At 41.3% G+C, this 23,466-nt stretch overlaps 1 protein-coding gene across 3 annotated transcripts in view; it reads left to right on the forward strand.

Annotated features, from left to right (window-relative positions):
- Positions 1–23,466, forward strand: part of PPM1A (protein phosphatase, Mg2+/Mn2+ dependent 1A) — a 203,148-nt gene that overhangs the window by 149,350 nt on the left and 30,332 nt on the right. For all 3 annotated transcript variants that reach the window (XM_030214789.1, XM_030214787.1, XM_030214788.1), the window contains one exon: positions 19,282–19,393. In XM_030214789.1, the coding sequence (XP_030070649.1) occupies positions 19,282–19,393 (112 nt within the window). The remainder of the gene's footprint in view (positions 1–19,281; positions 19,394–23,466) is intronic.

Genomic DNA, 23,466 nt, shown 5'->3' on the forward strand with positions numbered 1-23,466 from the left:
CAGCTTTCTCCTCCCGAGAGTCTGTCTTTTGCGGCCTTTGTCCGGGAGATGTCTACGGCCATCCCCTTCCCGGTGGTTGTGGGGGACGAGCCCAGGGCTGAAATGTTTGAGCTCCTGGACTATCCTTCTCCACCTAAGGAAGCGTCCACAGTACCCATGCATCATGTCCTAAAAAAGACATTGCTGGCGAACTGGACCAAGCCTTTAAGTAATCCCCACATTCCCAAGAAGATCGAGTCCCAGTACCGGATCCATGGGGACCCAGAGCTGATGCGCACTCAGTTGCCTCACGACTCTGGAGTTGTGGATTTGGCCCTAAAGAAGGCTAAGAGTTCTAGAGAGCATGCTTCGGCGCCCCCGGGCAAATACTCTAGAACCTTAGACTCCTTTGGGAGGAAGGCCTACCATTCCTCTATGCTCGTGGCCAAAATTCAGTCTTACCAGCTCTACACGAGCATACACATGCGGAACAATGTGCGGCAGTTGGCGGGCTTGGTGGACAAGCTCCCTCCTGAGCAAGCCAAGCCATTTCAGGAGGTGGTCAGGCAGCTGAAGGCGTGTAGAAAATTCCTGGCCAGAGGGGTGTATGACACCTTTGATGTTGCGTCCAGGGCCGCTGCTCAAGGTGTGGTGATGCACAGACTCTCATGGCTGCGTGCCTCCGACCTGGAGAATAGGATCCAGCAACGGATTGCGGACTCGCCTTGCCGTGCGGACAATATTTTTGGAGAGATGGTCGAACAGGTGGTAGAGCAGCTCCACCAGCGGGACACCGCTTTCGACAAGTTCTCCCGCCGGCAGCCTTCAGCTTCTACCTCCACAGGTAGACGTTTTTATGGGGGAAGGAAGACTGTTCCCTACTCTTCTGGTAAGCGTAGGTACAATCCTCCTTCTCGACAGCCTGCGGCCCTGGCTAAGCCCCAGCGTGCTCGCTCTTGTCAGCAGTGTGCGCCTCAGCAAGGCCCCTCGGCTCCCCAGCAAAAGCAAGGGATGAGCTTTTGACTGGCTCCAGCAGAGCATAGCCGACATCCAAGTGTCAGTGCCGGGCGATCTGCCGGTCAGAGGGAGGTTGAAAGTTTTTCACCAAAGGTGGCCTCTAATAACCTCCGATCAGTGGGTTCTTCAAATAGTCCGGCAAGGATACACCCTCAATTTGGCCTCAAAACCTCCAAATTGTCCACCGGGAGCTCAGTCTTACAGCTTCCAGCACAAGCAGGTACTTGCAGAGGAGCTCTCCGCCCTTCTCAGCGCCAATGCGGTCGAGCCCGTGCCATCCGGGCAAGAAGGGCTGGGATTCTATTCCAGGTACTTCCTTGTGGAAAAGAAAACAGGGGGGATGCGTCCCATCCTAGACCTAAGGGCCCTGAACAAATATCTGGTCAAGGAAAAGTTCAGGATGCTTTCCCTGGGCACCCTTCTCCCCATGATTCAGCAAAACGATTGGCTATGCTCTCTGGACTTGAAGGACGCCTACACGCACATCCCGATACTGCTAGCTCACAGACAGTATCTGCGATTTCAGCTGGGCACACGTCACTTCCAGTACTGTGTGCTACCCTTTGGGCTCGCCTCTGCGCCCAGAGTGTTCACGAAGTGCTTGGCTGTAGTAGCAGCGGCACTTCGCAGGCTGGGGGTACACGTGTTCCCATATCTCGACGATTGGCTGGTGAAGAACACATCCGAGGCAGGAGCTCTACAGTCCATGCAGATGACTATTCGCCTCCTGGAGCTACTGGGGTTTGTGATAAATTATCCAAAGTCCCATCTTCTCCCAGTACAGAGACTTGAATTCATAGGAGCTCTGCTGGATTCTCGGACGGCTCGTGCCTATCTCCCAGAGTCGAGGACCAACAACTTGTCCCTCGTCTCGCGGGTGCGAGCGTCCCAGCAGATCACAGCTCTGCAGATGTTGAGATTGCTGGGCCACATGGCCTCCACAGTTCATGTGACTCCCATGGCCCGCCTTCACATGAGATCTGCTCAATGGACCCTAGCTTCCCAGTGGTTTCAGGCTGCTGGGGATCTAGAAGACGTGATCCACCTGTCCACGAGTTTTCTCAAATCCCTGTATTGGTGGACGATTTGGTCCAATTTGACTCTGGGACATCCTTTCCAAATTCCTCAGCCACAAAAAGTGCTGACTACGGATGCGTCTCTCCTGGGGTGGGGAGCTCATGTCGATGGGCTTCACACCCAGGGAAGCTGGTCCCTCCAGGAACGCGATCTGCAGATCAATCTTCTGGAGTTACGAGCGGTCTGGAACGCTCTGAAGGCTTTCAGAGATCGGCTGTCCCACCAAATTATCCAAATTCAGACAGACAACCAGGTTGCCATGTATTACATCAACAAGCAGGGGGGCACCGGATCTCGCCCCCTGTGTCAGGAAGCCGTCAGCATGTGGCTCTGGGCTCGCCGTCACTGCATGGTGCTCCAAGCCACATATCTGGCAGGCGTAAACAACAGTCTGGCCGACAGACTGAGCAGGATTATGCAACCTCACGAGTGGTCGCTCAATTCCCGAGTAGTGCGCCAGATCTTCCAGGTGTGGGGCACCCCCTTGGTAGATGTCTTTGCATTTCGTGCCAACCACAAAGTCCCTCAGTTCTGTTCCAGGCTTCAGGCCCACGGCAGACTGGCATCGGATGCCTTCCTCCTGGACTGGTGGGAGGGTCTGCTGTATGCTTATCCTCCCATACCTCTGGTGGGGAAGACTTTGTTGAAGCTCAAGCAAGACCGAGGCACCATGATTCTGATTGCTCCTTTTTGGCCACGTCAGATCTGGTTCCCTCTTCTTCTGGAGTTGTCCTCCGAAGAACCGTGGAGATTGGAGTGTTTTCCGACCCTCATCACGCAGGACGAAGGGGCGCTTCTGCATCCCAACCTCCAGTCTCTGGCTCTCACGGCCTGGATGTTGAGAGCGTAGACTTTGCCTCTTTGGGTCTGTCAGAGGGTGTCTCCCGCATCTTGCTTACAGGAAAGATTCCACTAAGAGGAGTTACTTCTTTCTATGGAGGAGGTTTGCCGTCTGGTGTGACAGCAAGGCCCTAGATCCTCGCTCTTGTCCTACACAGACCCTGCTTGAATACCTTCTGCACTTGTCTGAGTCTGGTCTCAAGACCAACTCTGTAAGGGTTCACCTTAGTGCAATCAGTGCATACCATTACCGTGTGGAAGGTAAGCCGATCTCAGGACAGCTTTTAGTTGTTCGCTTCATGAGAGGTTTGCTTTTGTCAAAGCCCCCTGTCAAACCTCCTACAATGTCATGGGATCTCAATGTCGTTCTCACCCAGCTGATGAAACCTCCTTTTGAGCCACTGAACTCCTGCCATCTGAAGTACTTGACCTGGAAGGTCATTTTCTTGGTGGCAGTTACTTCAGCTCGTAGAGTCAGTGAGCTTCAGGCCCTGGTAGCCCAGGCCCCTTACACCAAATTTCATCATAACAGAGTAGTCCTCCGCACTCACCCTAAGTTCTTGCCAAAGGTTGTGTTGGAGTTCCATCTGAACCAGTCAATTGTCTTGCCAACATTCTTTCCCCGTCCTCATTCCTGCCCTGCTGAACGTCAGCTGCACACATTGGACTGCAAAAGAGCATTGGCCTTCTATCTGGAGCTGACACAGCCCAACAGACAGTCCGCCCAATTGTTTGTTTCTTTTGATCCCAACAGGAGGGGAGTGGCTGTGGGGAAACGCACCATATCCAATTGGCTAGCAGATTGCATTTCCTTCACTTACGCCCAGGCTGGGCTGGCTCTTGAGGGTCATGTCACGGCTCATAATGTTAGAGTCATGGCAGCGTCGGTAGCCCACTTGAAGTCAGCCACTATTGAAGAGATCTGCAAAGCTGCGACGTGGTCATCTGTCCACACATTCACATCTCATTACTACCTGCAGCAGGATACCCGACGCGACAGTCGGTTCGGGCAGTCAGTGCTTCAGAATCTGTTCGGGGTTTAGGATCCAACTCCACTCCCCTAGGCCCATGTTTATTCTGTTCCAGGCTACACTCTCAGTTAGTTGGAAAAATTGTTAGGTCAATCTCAGTTATGTCCTCGCCGTTGTGAGGCCCAATTGATCATGTTTGTTGTTTTGAGTGAGCCTGGGAGCTAGGGATACCCCATCAGTGAGAACAAGCAGCCTGCTTGTCCTCGGAGAAAGCGAATGCTACATACCTGTAGAAGGTATTCTCCGAGGACAGCAGGCTGATTGTTCTCACAAACCCGCCCGCCTCCCCTTTGGAGTTGTGTCTTCCCTTGTTTGTTTTGCTACATATGGGACTGACGAACACGAGCCGGTTTCGGGCGGGAAGATGGCCGCGCATGCGCGGTGCGCATGGGCGCGTGAGGATTAGCAAAGGCCTTTGCTAGTGAAGTTTCCGATTGGAGGGGCTGCCGTGGACGTCACCCATCAGTGAGAACAATCAGCCTGCTGTCCTCGGAGAATACCTTCTACAGGTATGTAGCATTCGCTTTCTCCAAGGACAAGCAGGCATTATATTCTCACTTTTTTTTTTTTTGTTACATTTGTACCCCGCGCTTTCCCACTCATGGCAGGCTCAATGCGGCTTACATGGGCAATGCGGCTTACTTGGGGCAATGGAGGGTTAAGTGACTTGCCCAGAGTCACAAGGAGCTGCCTGAAGTGGGAATCAAACTCAGTTCCTCAGTTCCCCAGGACCAGAGTCCACCACCCTAACCACTAGGCCACTCCTCCGCTCTACGGAGCCCGGTGCAGACACTGCCAAGTGCACAGTCATTTTAAATCTTTTACATACGTGCCTCCACTGTGCATATGTGGGTATCTTCCTTCAAAACACTTGTGTGCAGGACCAGCAGTCTCTTGTTTTCTGCAGAGCACAGAGGTTGTGTTTTTAATCTTTCCTCAGTGCTTCAAACTTTTGCTTTCTGATGCCTTTGTATTTTTTTTTTCTTCAACTATTTGTTCATTTTATTAAAATTTTTGCAATATTTTAGGAATTTTTCATTTTCATCTCTTTGGGGCCTTTCAGCTCTTCCTTTGGCCTGGAAACCAACTATTTTCAGGTATGTGACTACACGAGCTCCCTGGGTCATAGAGCCCATTTGACTTAGCATTAGCCATTTTTCCCTCCATGAAATCGAGGGTGCTGAGTGGCTTTAAGAAGTGTACTTGATACAGTAGGACCTTATCAGATAAGATATTCAGTGTAACCTTTGCCTGTGCATGCAGGCCAAGACCCTTAAAACCCGCACAACCACATCAGTGTCTGCTTCAGTTTGGTAGTTGTCGCTGAACCTGATCGGCATCAACAGCACCAACGCAGCATCAAGAAACCTCTGTATCATGTACCCAAAAGGACTCTCTATCCTCGTCGTCGGTGTTGCGTACATCAAGGGACCTGCAGCATATAAAATCTAAGAAGTGTTGCCATTGTTCTTGCTCCAGGCACTTGACCTGTACCTCCCCTGCATTGACGTCATTGATGCACAGGAAGCGTCCATGTTCCAGTGTCTGCTTTCCAGCTCATTTCACATCAAGAGTCTTCCAAATCTTCTAAGATCTGCCATGCCAGCACAGGCTATCACCCAATCTACGTCCACACCATGCTCATCAGCTCTCCACGAGGAAATTTGGGCTATGCTTAAGGAGGAGCTCTCAGAGCTACTGCAGTCACAGTCCATACAGGCTTTATAGGGTGCTTGCGCCAGCCTCAGCCCAGCCCATCAATGCACCGGAGAGACAATCATGGGAGAGGTCCCACATGCCAGCTTGGCATCGATGATCCAGTACAGCTAGAATTCGACTGACACATGCATCAACATCACCAGTAAAGGGTTCTCCAACATCAGGAACTCATTGATCTCGACACTCCTTGGCGCAGAGCTGGTGCTCCAGTCATCACTCTCTTTCACATACTCCCCATGAGCAGTACTTTGAAGAGTCAGACTCTGACCTCTCCTGGGAGATGGATTCAGACCTACAAAAATTCTCAGATGAGGAGTCCTATGGCATTCTATCTGATCTGTTTCCGCCACCTGAGAGACGTAGGTACCCTCCTGAGAGTATCTTCTTTTCTGGCTTTTTCCAAGAAAGCTCAAGCTATTCCTTTCAAATTAGAGATGGAGAAAGAACCTAAATCAGAACTCTTTGAAGTTCTAGATTTATGATTCTTCTCCTAGGGAGGGCATCACAGTTCAGCTGTATTCAGAAATGATGTCTGCTTTACTAAAAAAAAAAAAATAATAATAATAAATAAATTGGGAGACTCCACTAACAATTCAGGTAGCCCCAAAGAAAATTAATATATATATAAATGTACTGGATTTGAGAAAACACATTTACCGCCTCATTCCCTAGTTATGGAATCTGCATTGAAATGCACTCGCAGAGCAGGATCTCATGCTTATTCCTCCAGGAAAAGAAGCTAGGACATTGGAGTCTTTTGGCAGAAAAACTTTTCAAGCCTCAATGCTAACAAATCAAATGTTAGATTATCAGCTTTATTCTACAATGTATTTAAAATCTCTAATACACAGTACTTTATCATTTGCAGACTTCCTCCAGAAAAGGCAGAGGAATTCACAGAAAACGTCTCAATTGCTGTAATTATCTAGCAAGAAAGGCCTTCAGCGCCTTTGTCTCTTCCCACACTGGCAATGCAGCATCTCTCATGGCTCATGGTGTCTGACCTCGAATCTGCAGTCCAAGAGCATCTTGCTGATGTCCCTTGTTGTAGAGACAGTATATTTGGAGACAAAGTCAAGGAAGTGGCTATCTAATCAGAAAACATACAGATACCATTAAGACTTTATCTAGGCCACAAACCTCTTCTGCTTCATCTACCAGAAGATTTGCAAGAGGATATCGATGCTCCAACTGTTATATGGCGAAACGTTGTTATACTCCTTTTCTTCCTCCACCTCAAAGGAATACACCAAGACAACAAAGAGATCAGAAAACCCAAACACTCTCTCAGACTAAACAGCCTTATCTAAAGAACATTGCCACCATACAGTTGTCCATGCCAAACGACCTACCTGTTGGTGGAAGGCTCACTTTCTTTCACTACAGATGGGCTCTCATAACCTCTGACTTCTAGATGCTACATATCCTGCACGCTGTGCGTTGGCAAAGAAAACCTGCCAACCATCCACAAAGAGTCTCATTTCAGCTCTCTCCAGATGAGTTTACTTTGAGAGGAACTCTTGGTCTTCCTCTGGCAGAATGCAGTAGAACCAGTACTCAACTGGACGGGGTTGGAGTTTTACGCCAGATATTTTCTAATTTATTTATTTGTGCTATTTATATCCCACATTATCCCAAACAAGTTTGAGTTCAGTGTGGCTTACAATAGACAGTAAAGGATACATAACAAAGAATAATTCATAGGAAAGTAATTTGTTGTAAGAATCCAATTTTACAATACAATATCATAAACATATTGGAATAGCTATGGATTTATGAGTGAGAAATTGTACATGAAGCAAAGAGAAAGTTAATGGTAAATAGAGTAAATAACCAATTCAGGTAATTAATTGTTTGAGATATGGTTGTTCTTTGTGAGGGTTTGTTTGAATAGGCATGATTTGAGGATTTTGCGGAATCTAGTGTATTCCTGTATATTTCTTATTTTGGGTGATAAGGAGTTCCACCATTTGGTTCCTAGGTAATTGAAGTCTGCAGAGTGGGACAGTTTAGTAGATCACATTTTTGCAATTTGGGAGGTGTAGTCTAAGGTAGTTTCTTGCCTCATATTTAGTGTTTCTTTGAAGTAAGTTTATTAATGGTACAATATAGTCTGGAGCTTACCATTTTGGCATTATTATAAAAGAGAAATAAATGAACTCTTAAATTCAGTTTTTTCTCTTTTGTAATAATGCCAAAATTTATTAGAGTAAAATGGTTACAATAAAAATTCTTTTATCCCAGTATTACAGAAAATTGAATTCTTATTTATATCAGTACAAATTTCAGTATAAGGAAAATAAAATCAATCTCTCTCTCTCTCTCTCTCTGTGTTTTCCGGTCGGAAGCTGTCAGATTCTGACCTAGTACAAAAAGGTACCCAGGCTGAATAGGGAAGCTTCATTTGTCCAATCACTTAATGCCTTATATTTTCTCTCTTACGTATCTGGTATTCTTCAACTCTGACCTCTAAGGTCACCTTCACATAATTCTGTTTCTTTGGTATTTTTCTCAAATATTCATCATTTGCCCTTTGAAACCTTTTTTTTAACTATCTCCTATTGTGGTCCTTCACTGAAAATGTCTCTGTGTTATGTTAAAAGCCTGTTTGACACAAACAGACACTTTTTAAAGTTTATAGCCCATTACTAGGGTAAAGCAAGCCTGTCTATAGTCTGTGAGAAAACCAAGACACAAGCTAGCTAATTGCCCTACTAAATAACAAGAGGAATGTTATACAAAGCTGACTGATCTGAAAAACCAAACAGCTCTATAGATCTCCCTCTTTATGGGCCCTAGAAACGATAAGTAAAAAGGGACCATAACTTAGTGAGGTTCTTCTCGAGTGGCATCTTATTCAGAATTGGCATGCAAAGAAACAAAGGGGAAAAGTTTATTCTACATCAGAGGTTTAGAAGGTGACATAGAGGGAGCGTGGAGCACCATAACTTTACTAACTGATAACATGTTGCGCTTAAAAAAGGTTATAAGGCAAGAAGCAAAACAACAAAAACATACAGCGATAAGACAAAAACCCAAGAGAGAGAGTAACAATGTTTTAAATCCAGATCCCAGAGAAGCCCACCAAGAGGAAAGCATATTCATAAAATTGGAAACAGAAGCACCTCCTGTAACAGCCTATTTTAGATTCTGTGCTAATTTATGCAGATCTTGTCATTTCTGTTCTATAAGCAGACCATAGTCTGCATAGTAGTACACTGGTGCACAGCATATTAAAATGAATGGTAATGAGGCTATTAACTATTGAGTCTAGTGTAGAGAAGTAGGCAGAAGCCTTTTAAGGTAAGCACAACAGTAGAACTTGAACGCCTGGCCTTAAGTAGCATAGAAGGGATAGTTGAAAGGATTTGATGTCATTTTTTTTGTTTCTTTGGGGGTGGGGGTTTGCGGCAAGTATAACAGTACCTGAAACTTTTCAAACAGAATGGGAGGTGATGCTTCTATGCACAGGTCCAAGAAGGAAAAACATTGTATGTATGTATGCACTGGAAATTAGAGGGTGACTGAAACCGAATCTGTGGCTGAAATTCACTACTTATTTTCAGGTGCACCCCCCCCCCCCCTTGCAGAAAGGGAAAAGGGGTGGGATTTGATAAATTAGCTGATAATCGAAACAAGAAGGGCGTTTTTGACGAGAATTTTTTTTTTCAGGTCCAAGTCCCAAAAAGGTGCCCCAGCTGACCTGATGACCACCGGAGGGAATCGGGGATGACCTCCCCTGACTGCCCTAGTGGTCACTAACCCCCTCCCACCAAAAAAAAAACATTTTACAAACTTTTTTTCCCAGCCTGTATGCCAGCCTCAAATGCCGTACCCACCCCCATGACAGCAGAATGTGTTCTATCCTCTTGACAGCCTTTCCCTGGTTCTGATGTGGGTCTTGGGTGAGTGTGACACCTTTTCTGTTAAGGTCACTGCAGAGTCACATCAGCAATGCATTGTGGTGGGTGTGTAGGGTATTGGGCTCTGTGATTCCACTAGCTTGTGTTAAATGCTCACAATGTTGGTAGTTGGTAGGCTCTACTCCCATGGTGCTTTTCCCTCTGCTTACTGGGTCAGAGTGTGCCCTGTTTTGTTTCCGGTAGTCCATGAGGTAGTGACCATTTTTGTAAGACACTTTTAGATCCCTTTCATGTGTTAGCCACGTTACAGCACTTAGTTCTTACCTTGAATGTTGCTGAAAGAGGGCATTGTACACCATTCTTCCAGCTCGGACCTACTGCTAATCTCAGTACCAGCGAGACTCGTTGCCAGTGGGGCACAACCTCTAATCTGCAGTTAACTGTGAGTAAAGGTGCAAGTCCTGTCCCTGGAGCACTTTTAGTGGGTACTGCAGTGCACTTCAGGCAGGCAGACCCAGGCCCATCCCCCCCCCCCCCCACCTGTAACACTTGTGGTGCTAAATGGGAGGCCTCTAAGACCCACAGTACCCACATGTAGTTGCCCCTTCACCCCTAAGAGCTATGGTAGTGTACATTTGTCCCTCCCACAACCAAATGGCTTGGATTGGGATGTTTCTGAGCTGGGCGTTTTTAGTTTCCATTAGCGCAAAAAGAAAAAAACCGCCCATCTCAGAAGGGACCAAATCCATGGCATTTGGTCCGTCCAAACTGTATTTTTGAAACGAAAGATGGACGCCCATCTTTTTCGATAATACGGTCTGTCCCGCCTCTTCACATACCCATTTTCGGACATAGACGCCCATGGAGATGGGCGTTCGCATTTGATTATGCCCTTCAATGTAACACAAGTACCAAATACAATAACAATGAAAGCTTTATTATTTACATGGAAGTAATTTAACCAAGAATGAAAATAACCAGGATTTAAAAGTTATATGCAAGTGCTAGGTAAGTTTGGAATGAAGTTAGACATAAACATTCTTTAAACGCTTTAGAATAAACACTTATGAAAATAGTGGGAGTAAACGTGCTCTCCCTATGGCACACAATCAAGCCACCTGTTTTATTACCCGATAGCAATTACAGAGTTTGTGTTACACAACCTGACAGTGAGACAAGTCTCTCTTCTCTCGGGAATGACTGGATCAGAAGGTGGTCTCAAGCTGGCTGGGCATATTTGAGGTGTTCCAGTAGATCAATTGATACAATGAGTAGAGATAAGTTCAGAGGAGTTTACCAGATAACTCTTGACACTGTAGATGCCCTTTTTGTATCATTTTGATAAAAGCAGTGTCTCTGAAGATTAGATAGATGATTGGTTATGCCCTGTATATTATGGCTTACAAAACCACAAGAATGGGGGTTTTTTAAATGTGATTCTGGAAACCTCTCTCTGAATTCTGGAATCAAGGAGACTGTGGTCAACCTGACCAAGGACTCTTGCCATGGTTGCCCACATTGCACCTGCAGTTTTGGCCAAAACCAAAATATGGCTGAATCCGAATTTCTGGCCAATTTGGGTGCCAAAACTGAAATGTTCAGTACATAAATGCAAAACATGCACAAGAAAGTTTTGTAAGTTATCCCTCCAATTTGGGTGATATTGTAACACCAATCCCTAAAAATAGGGGGCTTGACTTATATCAGCATAGTAATTTTTAGACCTATCACCTGTATTCCTCTGTTAGCTAAATTATCCAAGGCAGTAGTGGCAAAATGGTTAACAAGTATTTTGAGTAAGAATAATTGTCTGAATTGGACCCAGTTTGGCTTCGGACCTTTTCACAGTACAGACTTTTTACTGATTTAGTTTCAGGTGCCAGATATTCTCTGGCACAGGGTATGGATTTGATTTTATTACAGTTTGATTTCACTACTACTTTTGACACATTTGTTCATGAGATTATCCTGTTTAAATTGTAGGTATTTCTGAATTTGTGGTGAATTGGTTGGGGTTAAAATTATTTTTTCATTTACTTGGAACTCGCAATGGTGGAGCTCTCCAGGGTTCTTCACTTCCGCCCATTCTCTTTAATGTCTACATGTTTTCTTTTGTGGAGGACTTCTCAGATTTAAATGAGCATTTTTACTGTTATGATTTGCTGCACCTTGTTTCGGCAGCAAAAATGTATCTGTTGAATTACAGTATTGATTTAGTAAAGAAATGGAGTAGAATTCATGTGCCAAGTTTGAATGCTGCTGAAACAAAATTGTTATGGTTAAGCAACATGTGTAAGGCAGTTCCCAAATCAGTCTTTCATATAATATCTCATTTGATGTTGAGAGCACTTCTAAGGTATTGGGGTGTATTTTAGATATAACCTTGTCTTTTTACCTCGTGCTAACAAAGTTGTTAATGCAGTTTTGTTTTTTTAAACTGTGTTAATTTTGTAACATTCATTCCTTGTTTGTGGAAAAACATTTTTTGATGTTAGTTCAAGCACTTATTATTTCTCATCTTGATTATAGTAACAGCCTGTAATCTGGCATATCTGTAAGATTAAGGAAACCTTGCAAGATTAATTTTTTTTATGAAGAAATATGACAGTATTACCATTCTTTTGTTTTCCCTGGTTGCTAGTTCAAGCTACAGTTTTTTTTAATTGGTGTGTATTATATTTATGATTTTTGAAAGTACTAGTCCTGAATATTTGGTAGGGCTTTTTTCTTTTCTTAGACTCAGACCCGTTAGGACCAAGGAAGACCCTCTTACTTTTTTATTTTCTTTCGGTCAAGGGAGTGTGCTGTAAAAGGCCCCTTGAGAGCTATTCATTTTCAGGCTGTTGAATTTTGGAATTCCTTGCCAATTGGCTCTGTTTTGCTGTCATAAGTCATATTTATTTTCTCAGCCACTTGTTCTTCAAATAAGTGGCTGAGAAAATAAAAGCAAAAGAGTTGGCATTCATGCAATACAGAAAAACTCAAGAAAAGGAACACAGAAAAGAATACCAGATGAAACTGAAAAATCCAAAAAAGAGGTACGTCTGGTGAAAGCATAGGCAGAAGAACAAATGGCTAGAAATATAAGGAGGGGAGACAAGAATGTTTTCAGGTATATTAGTGAAAGGAGGAAGGCTAACAATGGAATTGTGAGATTGAAAGATGCTGTGGATGGCTATGCGGAGAGGGATGAGGAAAAAGCAAATGTGCTAAACAAATACTTCTGTGTTTACGGAAGAATCCTGGAGAAGGACCACAATCGGCTAGCAAAAGTACATATGAGAATGGAGTGGATACTGCACCATTCATGGAAGAAAGCGGTATCCACAACTTGAAAAATTGAAGGTGGAGAAAGCCATGAGACTGGATTGGATCCATTCCAGGATATTGAGGGAGCTTAGATTCTGGCGGTTTCTCTTAAAGGTTTATTTAATAAATCCTTGGAGATGGGAGAGGTGCTGAGGATTGGAAAAGAGCGGATGGTCCCCTCTTCACAAAAGTAGCAACAGAGAAGAAGTGTGAAACTAGAGGCTGGTAAGCCTCACTTTGGTTATTGGAAAAGTAATGGAAGTGTTGATGAAGGAAAGGATAGTGAATTTCCTGGAATCCAATGAGTTACAAGATCCGAGGCAACATGGTTTTACCATAGGTAAAAGAAACCCGACTGTTGGTGCTGTAAAAATCACAGCCTGTCTTTCCTGGTTTCCTATTGAGAACTAAAAGTTTGTATATGCTTCCAATTCAGTGTTTTGATCTTTCATGCCCGTCGGAGTTGGCTTTGCCCACAAATCTCCTTTTCTTTTATTGAGGTGTGATACCTATGTCTGTACACATCCTGTTCAGATTTCTGACGCAGGCCTAGTGGCCAAACTACAGCCCGAGTTGAGTCTTGGATTTTGAAAATAAAGAATTTTGAACACCCAGAGCTTCTCTGCTGGGTGTGTCACCTTTGTTGTGTGTGCTGTTCCTTGAGACTTGCGAAGGCTTGTTCTGTGTTTTTTTGACTGGTCAATGATCTTAAGCGCAAAACAAAAGCAACAATTGAGTGGCTTAGCAAAAAGAAAGAGACACAAGTCCTATAAGAAATCTATGGGAAGACTTGAAGAATAAAGATCAGGTGGTCCCCAGTCAGTTTGAAAGAGCATGAGCTATTCTGCCAAGATTGGGCAAAAACTGCACCATTGTACTGTGCACAGTTGATAAGACCCTTTATCCTCATGGGTCCATGGTAGTTTTTACTGCAGGGACTTCTGCCATGTATTGAGTTAAGATATTAAGAAGTCTTGATTGCCTATTGATTACTCGTTTAGTGTCTAATTCTTCTTTCATGTTGAAAGTTTAGCATGTGTTATGTAGATAAAGGAGATAAACTCAAATTGAATGCATTTGAATTGTATATTTTTTCACATTTTGATGTCTAAAACACACAAGAATGTGAAGTCTCTTGCATGACAGTAAATGATAAACACAGTATATCAATTTGTAATAGTGAGACAATTAATATACATATCAAAAGTATTTAGTGTATGAAATGTAATATTAAAAAACTCCAAACAAGACCAGTATAAAGCCAACAAATCTAGGCACACTCAATTATATGTACATAAATAGAGGAAACCCTGAGATTTATGTTTTACCCACTGACAATCCACTTACAGAAAGACTGTTCTCAGGTGACTTTTTAACAGTGCACTTTTTCTAATGAAAAAGGTGCGGTACTCAAATGCTAGGCCACCCTTCAGGGGTGGGGGTAATCACTGAGGGACCCTCCCCACAATAGTCAGGCCCCCTGCTACCAGTCACAGAACCTATGACAAGGCAGAATTGGTGTGTAGAGCCTGAGCTCTTTCATTAAAACTTGGGGACCATGGGTCAATTTTAGCAGACAATGGAAAAGGTGCCGGTACTCAGTACCCCCAAGTACCCCCTCAAAAAAAGCCCTGCTTTTTAATGTTCTTTCATAGGGTAAACTCTAAAAATCAAAAATAAAATGGTTTATGTGTTCAGTGTGCTCAAATAAACTAAATGCAAATGTCACTGGTCATATCTTAAATGATGCATTAATTCTTTTCACATATATTCAAACTGTGCCCAAACAATGCAAGAGAATCAGTTATCTGAAATATCATCCAGAACTTTTCAGGAAGTCCTAGCATGTTCTTAAATGCTGTTGCTGAGCTTCATAGCTGCTGGTAATGTCCACCCTTCATACTTCAAAATGTCAGATTCTGTGGGTTTTGTTTAAGGAAACTGATTTAAGGACTCAGGTGGTGGCATTAAACATGCAAATAATGGCTTGTCTTTACTGCAAAAAGCTCCAACTTCTATGTTGTGTGTGCTATTAGCAATCAGTGTTATTCACAATTTAGAAATCTTTTAGACAGCAGAACTTCAGTGTTCAACATGTCTAAAAATCAGAGTAAAAAAGCAAACCAAAAAGGTGCTAAAAAGCCTAATGTGCTAATATAAAAATGTGCAAAACATACACTTGAAGGTCTAGTAATCCCATCATCCCATGTTAATCTGGGTTTAGAAAATCATCATGTCAAGACTTTCATGAAGGCAAATGAAAACAGCCAGTGAACTATAATGTTGTAAAGGCAGGGTTTTCTAGTGCAGGTTCTCAAGGGCTGCTAATAGGTTTAGATTTCAATTAATCTGAGTATTTCTGTATTCTGATGTACATCCTGAAATCAAAACCTGTTCACAGCTGTAAAGAACTATCTGACTATGGTGTATATTGCATGTTCAAGATTATTCTACTTGATAAATGACAATGTAGCAGGAAACGGCATTGTCAATTAGACACAGATGATAGTGCAATTGATAATTAGTATTAATATTTTAAGGTACCAGATTGGCAATGAAATTTACTACACGCAGTGCAGACATGTAAATCTAGCCCTAATAAACATTAGTATTACTCTCTTAGTAAAAGGGAAGCTGCAGTAAAATGTGTGTTATAATGCCGGTTAGTAAATCTTGCCTGCGGTTTGTTTATATAGTCACCTGTGCCTTTTGATACGGCATTCATCATTTTTGTTTAATTTTAGAACATGTAAGATATGCTTGAAGTGGCTTTTTATAGTTTGAGGTAATTAATCCCATTGTTAGTGGGTTTCTTGCCTTAATTAAATCCTGTGGGAGGACTGCATTGTTGGTTTGGCATTAACTTTCTAAATAGTGGACCAAATGTTGGCTTCTCTGTTGCAAGGGCCACTGCACTTTTTCTAAATTGAAATTTAACAACCCTCAGGTCAGTTTGCTTGCACTGTGTTTAAATTTTTACATGAAACAGCATACATTTTAAGTCCTGCAGATCTGAAAGAGAGGAATTCTTCTGAAAGATTTGTGATGCAAATCCTGTACAAAAGAAAACACTAAAACATTTGCAGGAATGTGCTGAATTAAATATTTGATGACATACTATTATGTTTAAATATATGTTGATTTTGTTCTTTCCTGAAAATACAGTAATTGTAATCATTGTGCAAAATGACATTGTAGTTCAAGTTTCTGACATTTGAGCATTTTGCACTTTCTTTGCCCTACTTACGCCTGAAACTTAAATTAGGTTAGAAGAATCTCATTGTAGTCCAATGTTTTGGAAAATAAATTATTTTTTTTTTTTTTTGGGGGGGGGGGGGGGTGGAGTTTGAATACCCCTTTCACTCTGTTTTCAATATTTCTAGTCCAGCTTATAAACACATTCTGAGAAGTATTCTACATCTCTTTCCCCTCAAAAGAATTTGGGCCTGTAGAGCGAGAAAGTCTATTTATCAGGATGGTGGTAGGATTAACATCCTGTTATAGCACATGATTCATGCCTCTCAGATTCTCCCCCCCCCCCCCCCCCCACCCCCCTCCTCTTCCTGCAGTGCTTGTTTGACTCTGTTTTCAGATCCCAAGGATACAGGAAATTATACCTGATTCTCATAAAAGCACTGCCTAGGGACCTTCCATTTCAGGGTACTGGGAAAATAATAGCCTTACCCCCTGGCTGGTTTGAGGGTGAAACATGTAAATCTGAAATTAGATATAAGACCCTTCACAAGGTAGCTGAGAAACTACTTTGCAGGATTGCTTTCAAGCTGATGAGCCTGCTCTTTGCCATCAAGTATCATCATTCAGATTTAAAATTAAATAGGTTGCTTTTATATATTTTCAGGTAACCATAAAACGAAACAATCTTTTACTTAATTTTGTATGGAGTTACATAAATCAATAGGAGTGGTTCTATATTGTTGTATGATACTTCCTAGAGTGTTATCTACATAAACTTGTTGCTTATCTTTCCATTGTTTCCCTGTGTCTTAATTGGTACTTGACAAATACAACATTTAGAGTACCTTTTTTTTAATCACCTGTTTTTATGCCTAGTTTGAGATACATTTTTCACTTTCTGAGTTGGTTGTGGATATTGATGTTTTATAAAGGCAACATAAGCACCTATATGGTCTTACAAAATAGGCTTATATATTGATCCTCAGTATCTCACAGATGTTCTCTCACAAATGTACACCTGCTCTGAATATTAAAATGTGTGTAAGTATTCTGAGCATATCTGCATATTTTGTAAAATGTGTGTACATCACAACTCTGCAGTTTGCGTTTTGTGTGTGTGTGTGTATACTCGTGCACAGTTTTATAAAAGCCATTTTCTGTATGCAAATCCTGCTTTACAAGTGGAAAGAAAACTTATAAAATGACCCCCCTTAATGAATGAAAAGCTTCAAAATAGTGCTAGTCTTCTGAGATTGGTGTCAGAATACAACATTTGAAGGTACATAAAAAATGTTGAGGTGGTTGTGCAAGATGGTTGAGCTAATTTCTTCTTAGCATGTATATTTAGAACTGCAAATAAATACACTGATTCTGTATGTTAAATAACTTATTAGCTATTGGCACAGTATAAAAATACATTAAAACGGCTCAATGTAATGCAAATGCAGTACTACAAAAAGCATAATAAACTCAGGAAGGTGTAGTTAGTGTTTTGCATTACTGTTAATGTGTGCCTTGTTAGCATTAACACTTTGACCATTAAAGTGTGTGTTAATGCAGTTTAATACATGGGTCCTTTATTTAACATTTTTTTATTGAGGCAAGAAGAAAAGTGAGGGGTCGTTTTACAAAAGCGTTCTAGCATTTTTAGTGCACTTTAAAAATAAGCACTCGCTAAACGCTAGAGATGCCCTTATATTCCTATGGGTGTCTCTAGCATTTAGCGCACGCTAAAAACGCTAGCACTCCTTTGTAAAAGACCCCCTGAATTTACTGCATCTTTGCTTTATTCTTTCCTTGGAAGAGGCTTTCATTTTTAAGATCTGAAAGAGCCAGAAATACCAATCTCAGTAGCAACAATAGGTCCTTGAAAACATTTCTTGTAAGGAGACAGAGCTCCAGATACTCTACTCTTTGCCTTGCTTCTGGTAGAGCCCAGCTCACCACTTCTATCTGTCCAAACTTAAGAGCTATGGAGCCACTGAGCTGTCATCAGGTTTAATGATGATTTAGTACCATGAATACTTTTATATACAAGTCCAGTTACATGTAGTATAGCTGAGGTTTTAATCAAACATTATTAAGCTTTGCTAGTTTTTTCGTGTCACTCCTTTGTTTTTGCAGAAAAATAACATTTCCAGACATCAATAGATAAAAAAATAAAGTTCGAAACATGAAGGTGAAAGTATTTAAATTTGTCAAGTTCTTTATCTAGGATTGTAAAGCATCTTTAATGTACATTATAACAATGAATGTTATAAATTGTGAGATTGAAGAGGAAAACTGACTTGTAATGGGGGGGGAAAGTATACAAAATATGGTTTAAAAATACTGGAGGGACGAGTGCTACCATTTCTTGTTATTGGTGTTTATTCAAATGTATTATTGATACTTCCATCCAAATATAAATGTGTTGGTTTAGTATGTTAAATGTTCTGTGGCTGCAGGCCGTGTGTGTAGATTAGACAACGTATAAATCCCTTTATTTTTGTACAACAGAACTTTAGCATTAGAACTTGTGTGGTTTCTAATATCTAGTATATTCTACAATAAAGGAATTTGGCAAACCAAATCTGAGACCTTTTTGCTTTTTATTCAGATCTGTGTTAGGTAAAATGATCAAAGGACTGTGCCTTTTACAAATACTGATATATTTGCTGAATCTTTTATTTCTTTGGTTGTTTAAAATATTTCTATATTGCTTCTCTGAACAAGCCAATAGCAGTGGTTTACTACTTCATCTGGTATATCTAAAACTGAATTTTTTTTTAAGTGCATCCTGAAATAAAATGTTCAGTATTTTTAAATATAACTGATATTATTAGCTGTCTGCTAGCTGTTTAAAACTCCTGTTATTGCTGTATCCTAAATTTATCTATTTCAGATTACAGTAGTGACAAATACATTGCCTTTATATGACAAATATATATATTGACTTTATTTTATAAAGGTTAATTGAGGAAACTGTGTCCATTTTTACACCTGAAGATTCCTGCTACTAGTTTTAACTATTGTTAATTTACATTTAAGTTTGTAATTTTGTGCTTTAGAACTTTAAATACCAGAATTAGGTATTTTTGCCATGTGTAAAATGAAACGAGTATGGTACCAAAGTGTAATAGATGTCTTTAAGGCATGTTAAATGCTGTCTACAGAGAAATGTTGAATTACTTGTTGTTGATAATATTATTTCAGTCTTTTTGAAGTTACATTTGGACAGCACTTACAAAAAAAGTACTTCTGATTCCCAGAGATCATAAAGAAGCAGGGTGAAGAAGGTGCACCAGACTTAGTCCACGTGATGCGTACATTAGCAACAGAGAGCATCCCTAATCTCCCTCCAGGGGGTGAATTGGCAAGCAAGTGAGTTTATATGAGTGTGTATATACTTTTGATATATAGTAAAAGGGATATTTTTATTTTTAAAAAATCTAGCGTGAACCAGGAGAACTTGTAGAATGGGAATAATTGTGCAACACATTTTAGAAATAATAAAAAAAATTACCCTTTGAGATTGCAAACATTGGTTCTAACAAAGAATGGAATATTTGCATAGCTTAATATTGGAAAGGATGATAGCTACAGTAGCTCTGTGAAAATGCTACTTATCTTTTGAAGTTATTTTCATTTACAAAAAGGTTTTAAAGATGATTTTGAAATCCATTTTTAATTGTGAAAGTAGTAAAGGTAAGCCACAATACCCAAGTCTCTTGCTAATAAAGACATTGTATGTAAAGGAACAGTAGTGGCATCAACTTCATAGAGATTTGCTCCATTATTGAGACCATAAATGCTTTGAGCTGAAGGGAGCATTGTGTTCATTAAAAATGACTTCTTCAGCTTAAAAAAATATTTAAACTTGAATTATGGATTAATTTGCTAGAAAACACAAAGCAACATTTTTGATGCTTGAATAGAGATGTATAGCTCGTGTAAATTTGTTCCACATTGAATCAAAGGAAACTAACACCAAAAATTTTATTCAGCAAAATTAATTTAATTTGCGCTGTGTGCAAAAGATATCAATAGTGATTTTGTTCTCTTATGTAATGAATACCTGTTTTTATTTTAAAACAACAATACCATCTAGATTTCTCAAAATATTGACTTGTTTTTTTATTCATGCTGGGTTTTAAAATCTTATTTATATTGTGTTTTTGTTTTTAGTGTTAAAATTTATACTTTTTGTTGCTGAACTAAAAACACTTATCTGTGCTCTGGTGCTCAACAGACTGGATTATTATAATTGTCTACAGAGGCCTTAACAGTAAAAATAAAAATGCCTTAAGCACAAAAGCGGTGTGCAAATTTATAGGGGTATGCCCAACCTGTCCTCTGCAGTCTCCACGCTGAAATGTTCATTACTGTGCTTTCAGTTAGCATAGACATTTAGTGCTTTTCTTGAGGAGGTGCTAAGTGATCCCATGCTATAAGGGCACATTTGACAGCATTATGTTTTCAGCACCAACTGCAATAAAAAAAATGCCCCCTAAAAAATGCACTTTACCATGCAGATTAGCACATGCTAACTGGTAGACCAGCTTGGCGAGTTGCCATGCTTGGGCAGAAGTGTTTAATGTGCTAATTCAGTGCATTAAATGCTTAACACCCTTTAGTAAGAGATCCCATTAGTTTAAAATTCTATTGACTTTTCAGGGGTTACTTTTATAATAGGTCATCTTGTATGTGAAGGCCATGTAGGTGCCTATTTATAGCTTATTCTGTAAGGACACATAGATGCATATATGTCTTTCCTTTAAGAAAAAAATAGCACAAATGCAACAGAAATGGTGACTAGATTGAAGCTGTGTTCATTTAGCCTGCTTGGGAGAAGTGTAAATGTTGATTTGAAGTATGCGCAAATGCATGTATTTTATAGTTAAATATTTTTTATTTAGAAATGTGCTCCAAGCATGAAGTAAACATTACAAACGTTTGAAAATTGCACATAATGCCCCAATCTCAAACTGTCCCCCCACCCCAGTCCTACCCCTGTGCATGTATTTTATAAAATTAAGCATATAACTTGTGATACCACCTTGTTCCACCCCTTTCTTGATCAAACGTTGTATACAAGTATATATATGCCTAATTGCACTGCACGTATTTTTATTTGGGAAGTTATTTTTGTAAAAGGCCATTTATGTGCCCATACTGGCATATATGCATAAAAATCCTTTTAAAATTACTTCCTTTGTGTTCTTCACTTTTGATCTCCCCTGTGCATTTTAAGATTTCTGTTTCCACATTGTCCTCCCATGTGCCCTGACGTCCTCTATCTTTTGATTACTTATAGCTCTCCATTTTTTTTTAGTCCTTTTCTTTCTAATAGCCTCCCTAAAGATCTTAGTATCCTAAATTTAAGGCCTTTTTAAAAGACTGGCTCTTCTCTATGGCTGTTTGGTCCAGCAGTTCGCTCTTAGTATTCCCTCCCCCATTCCCTTGTCCTTGTTCTTTGTTGCCCCCTTTTTTTTTTGTATAGGTCCATTCCTTTAGTGTCCCTCAGATCATTCCAGAACTTGTCAAAGACAGAGAAAGAAAGTAGTTCTTTGTGATTTACTCCTTAAGGGTACTGTGCAGCCATAGAACCTTCAGTATTTTTCCATCTTCAGCACATGGTGATGATACACTGTCCAGCTATTACATTGAATAAGCCATATACACTCCTCAACCAGCTTTTTACTGGTTCAGTTGAGCTAAGCTTCCTTTTAACTTTGAAGAAAAAGGTGAATTGAAGAGTGCAGGGAATACTTGGTGGACACCAAGTCCCGTTCCTCTGTTTTTCACTTATCCCCTGAGCAAGGGGGTATTTTCATTGAGGTTAAGGTGCCTTTGAAGAATTGAGAAGCATTACTGTGAGGCTAGCTCCTGGACCCACTGGAAATTGAGTCTCCAGTTGAGCATAGGGATTCCTCCTTTACAATTTTGGATGTCAGGAGGTGAGATTTTAATACTGTTTAATACCAGCTGAGGAATACTCAGATGAGGTCTGTCTCTCCTCACCCCCCCCCCCCCCCCCCCCCCCCCCCCCCCCCCACTATAATCTTCACTTGCAGCCAGAACCACACATACCCTTTCTTTATTTCGCACTTATAAATTGTTTCTGTATATCGTCTTTCTGTTTAAACAGCGATTTTGTGAGTGAGCTCTTTTTGAGATGGTGGTTGCGACAGCAGTTCCCGTGTTTCAATATACATCCCGATAAAGAGGTCAGCTTACTGCTTCCAGTCTTGCTTTAGTTATCTGGCTACTAGTCTTGGCATTCTTTCCGTGGACCTTTTTGTTCCACCCTCAATAGAAAGTGATAAGCCTACTTCCTTTTCTGCACAGTTTTTCTTGCCCCCTCTCGTCCGACTGTTGTTTTGTCTTTAGTGTGGCACTGGCATCCATTTTTGTTTCCTACTCGCCAGGATGGCTATGTCCCAGATTGGTATTGTCCTGTCCTTGTGTGTTCGGACACAGAACTGCTGACTGTGGTGATGGGCTCTGGTCACAAGCAGGACTACAGGAATTTGAATGTTCTATCCTTATTTCACTCTCACCACTGACTTGATATCCAGCAGGGGAAGAGACTTCAGTCATGCATCGTGGTTCCTTCTTCTTTCCCTTTGACTTCATCTGCCCCCAGTAGGGGTTCTTATGGAGTTGAGGAGCCAGTAAGATCAATTTTGTTCTTGTTTGCAAATAAGGCAATGGTTGCTCAAGTGCTAGGATGTTGCTTCATTATTATTAGCTATTTCTTTCACATATTCACATTCACATACATAGTCTTGGATTAGTAGGGTGTCTCAGTTCAGCTGAACCACTGAATATGCGAGTGTTAGGGAAATATTCTTCAGTTGTTGGAGGCAGCTTGCTGTGAATCAAGGTTCTCCTCCATGTTGCTTAGGGCTGAGGTACAGATTTGAAGTATTTAGGCACACTGAAGATGGAAACAGTCTTGATACTGTTGTTCCAAGATGTCATGCTTTACTGTGGCTTGGAACTTCACAGCCAGCCAATGGAGCTTCTAGGTTTCATTTTGACAAAGCCGTCTCATCAGATCTGTTATCTAATAGAGGTTGGTACTTCCCAGGTCAGTTTTTCTTCTTGGGGAACTCCAAAGTAGATGCTGTGTTGACGCCTTCAGCGCTGCCTACGCTTCCTTCTTCCCTGATCTTTGGAGGTAACGTGAAGTCTGTTCTCTCGGTGCAGGAACAGCAGTCTGTTTTTGTTTTCTTCTCTCATTACATTGCCTCTAACTCTTTTTGCCTTCAAGCTTCTAGTACTGGGCTCTATGGTTTGCTTCAGTCATAAGAGCTTCAGCCTTACCGCACTCTTTTTTAGCTTGTATGTTTTCACCCTGGAGCAGTGTTACACCCCTACTGAGGGTTGAAATCCTCTTACTTCATCCTTTGTGAGTCTGCCTACCTTCAGCCAGATATTGGACAAGACTC

Source organism: Microcaecilia unicolor, chromosome 9 (assembly GCF_901765095.1).
Source record: "Microcaecilia unicolor chromosome 9, aMicUni1.1, whole genome shotgun sequence".
Taxonomy (NCBI): Eukaryota; Metazoa; Chordata; class Amphibia; order Gymnophiona; family Siphonopidae; genus Microcaecilia; species Microcaecilia unicolor.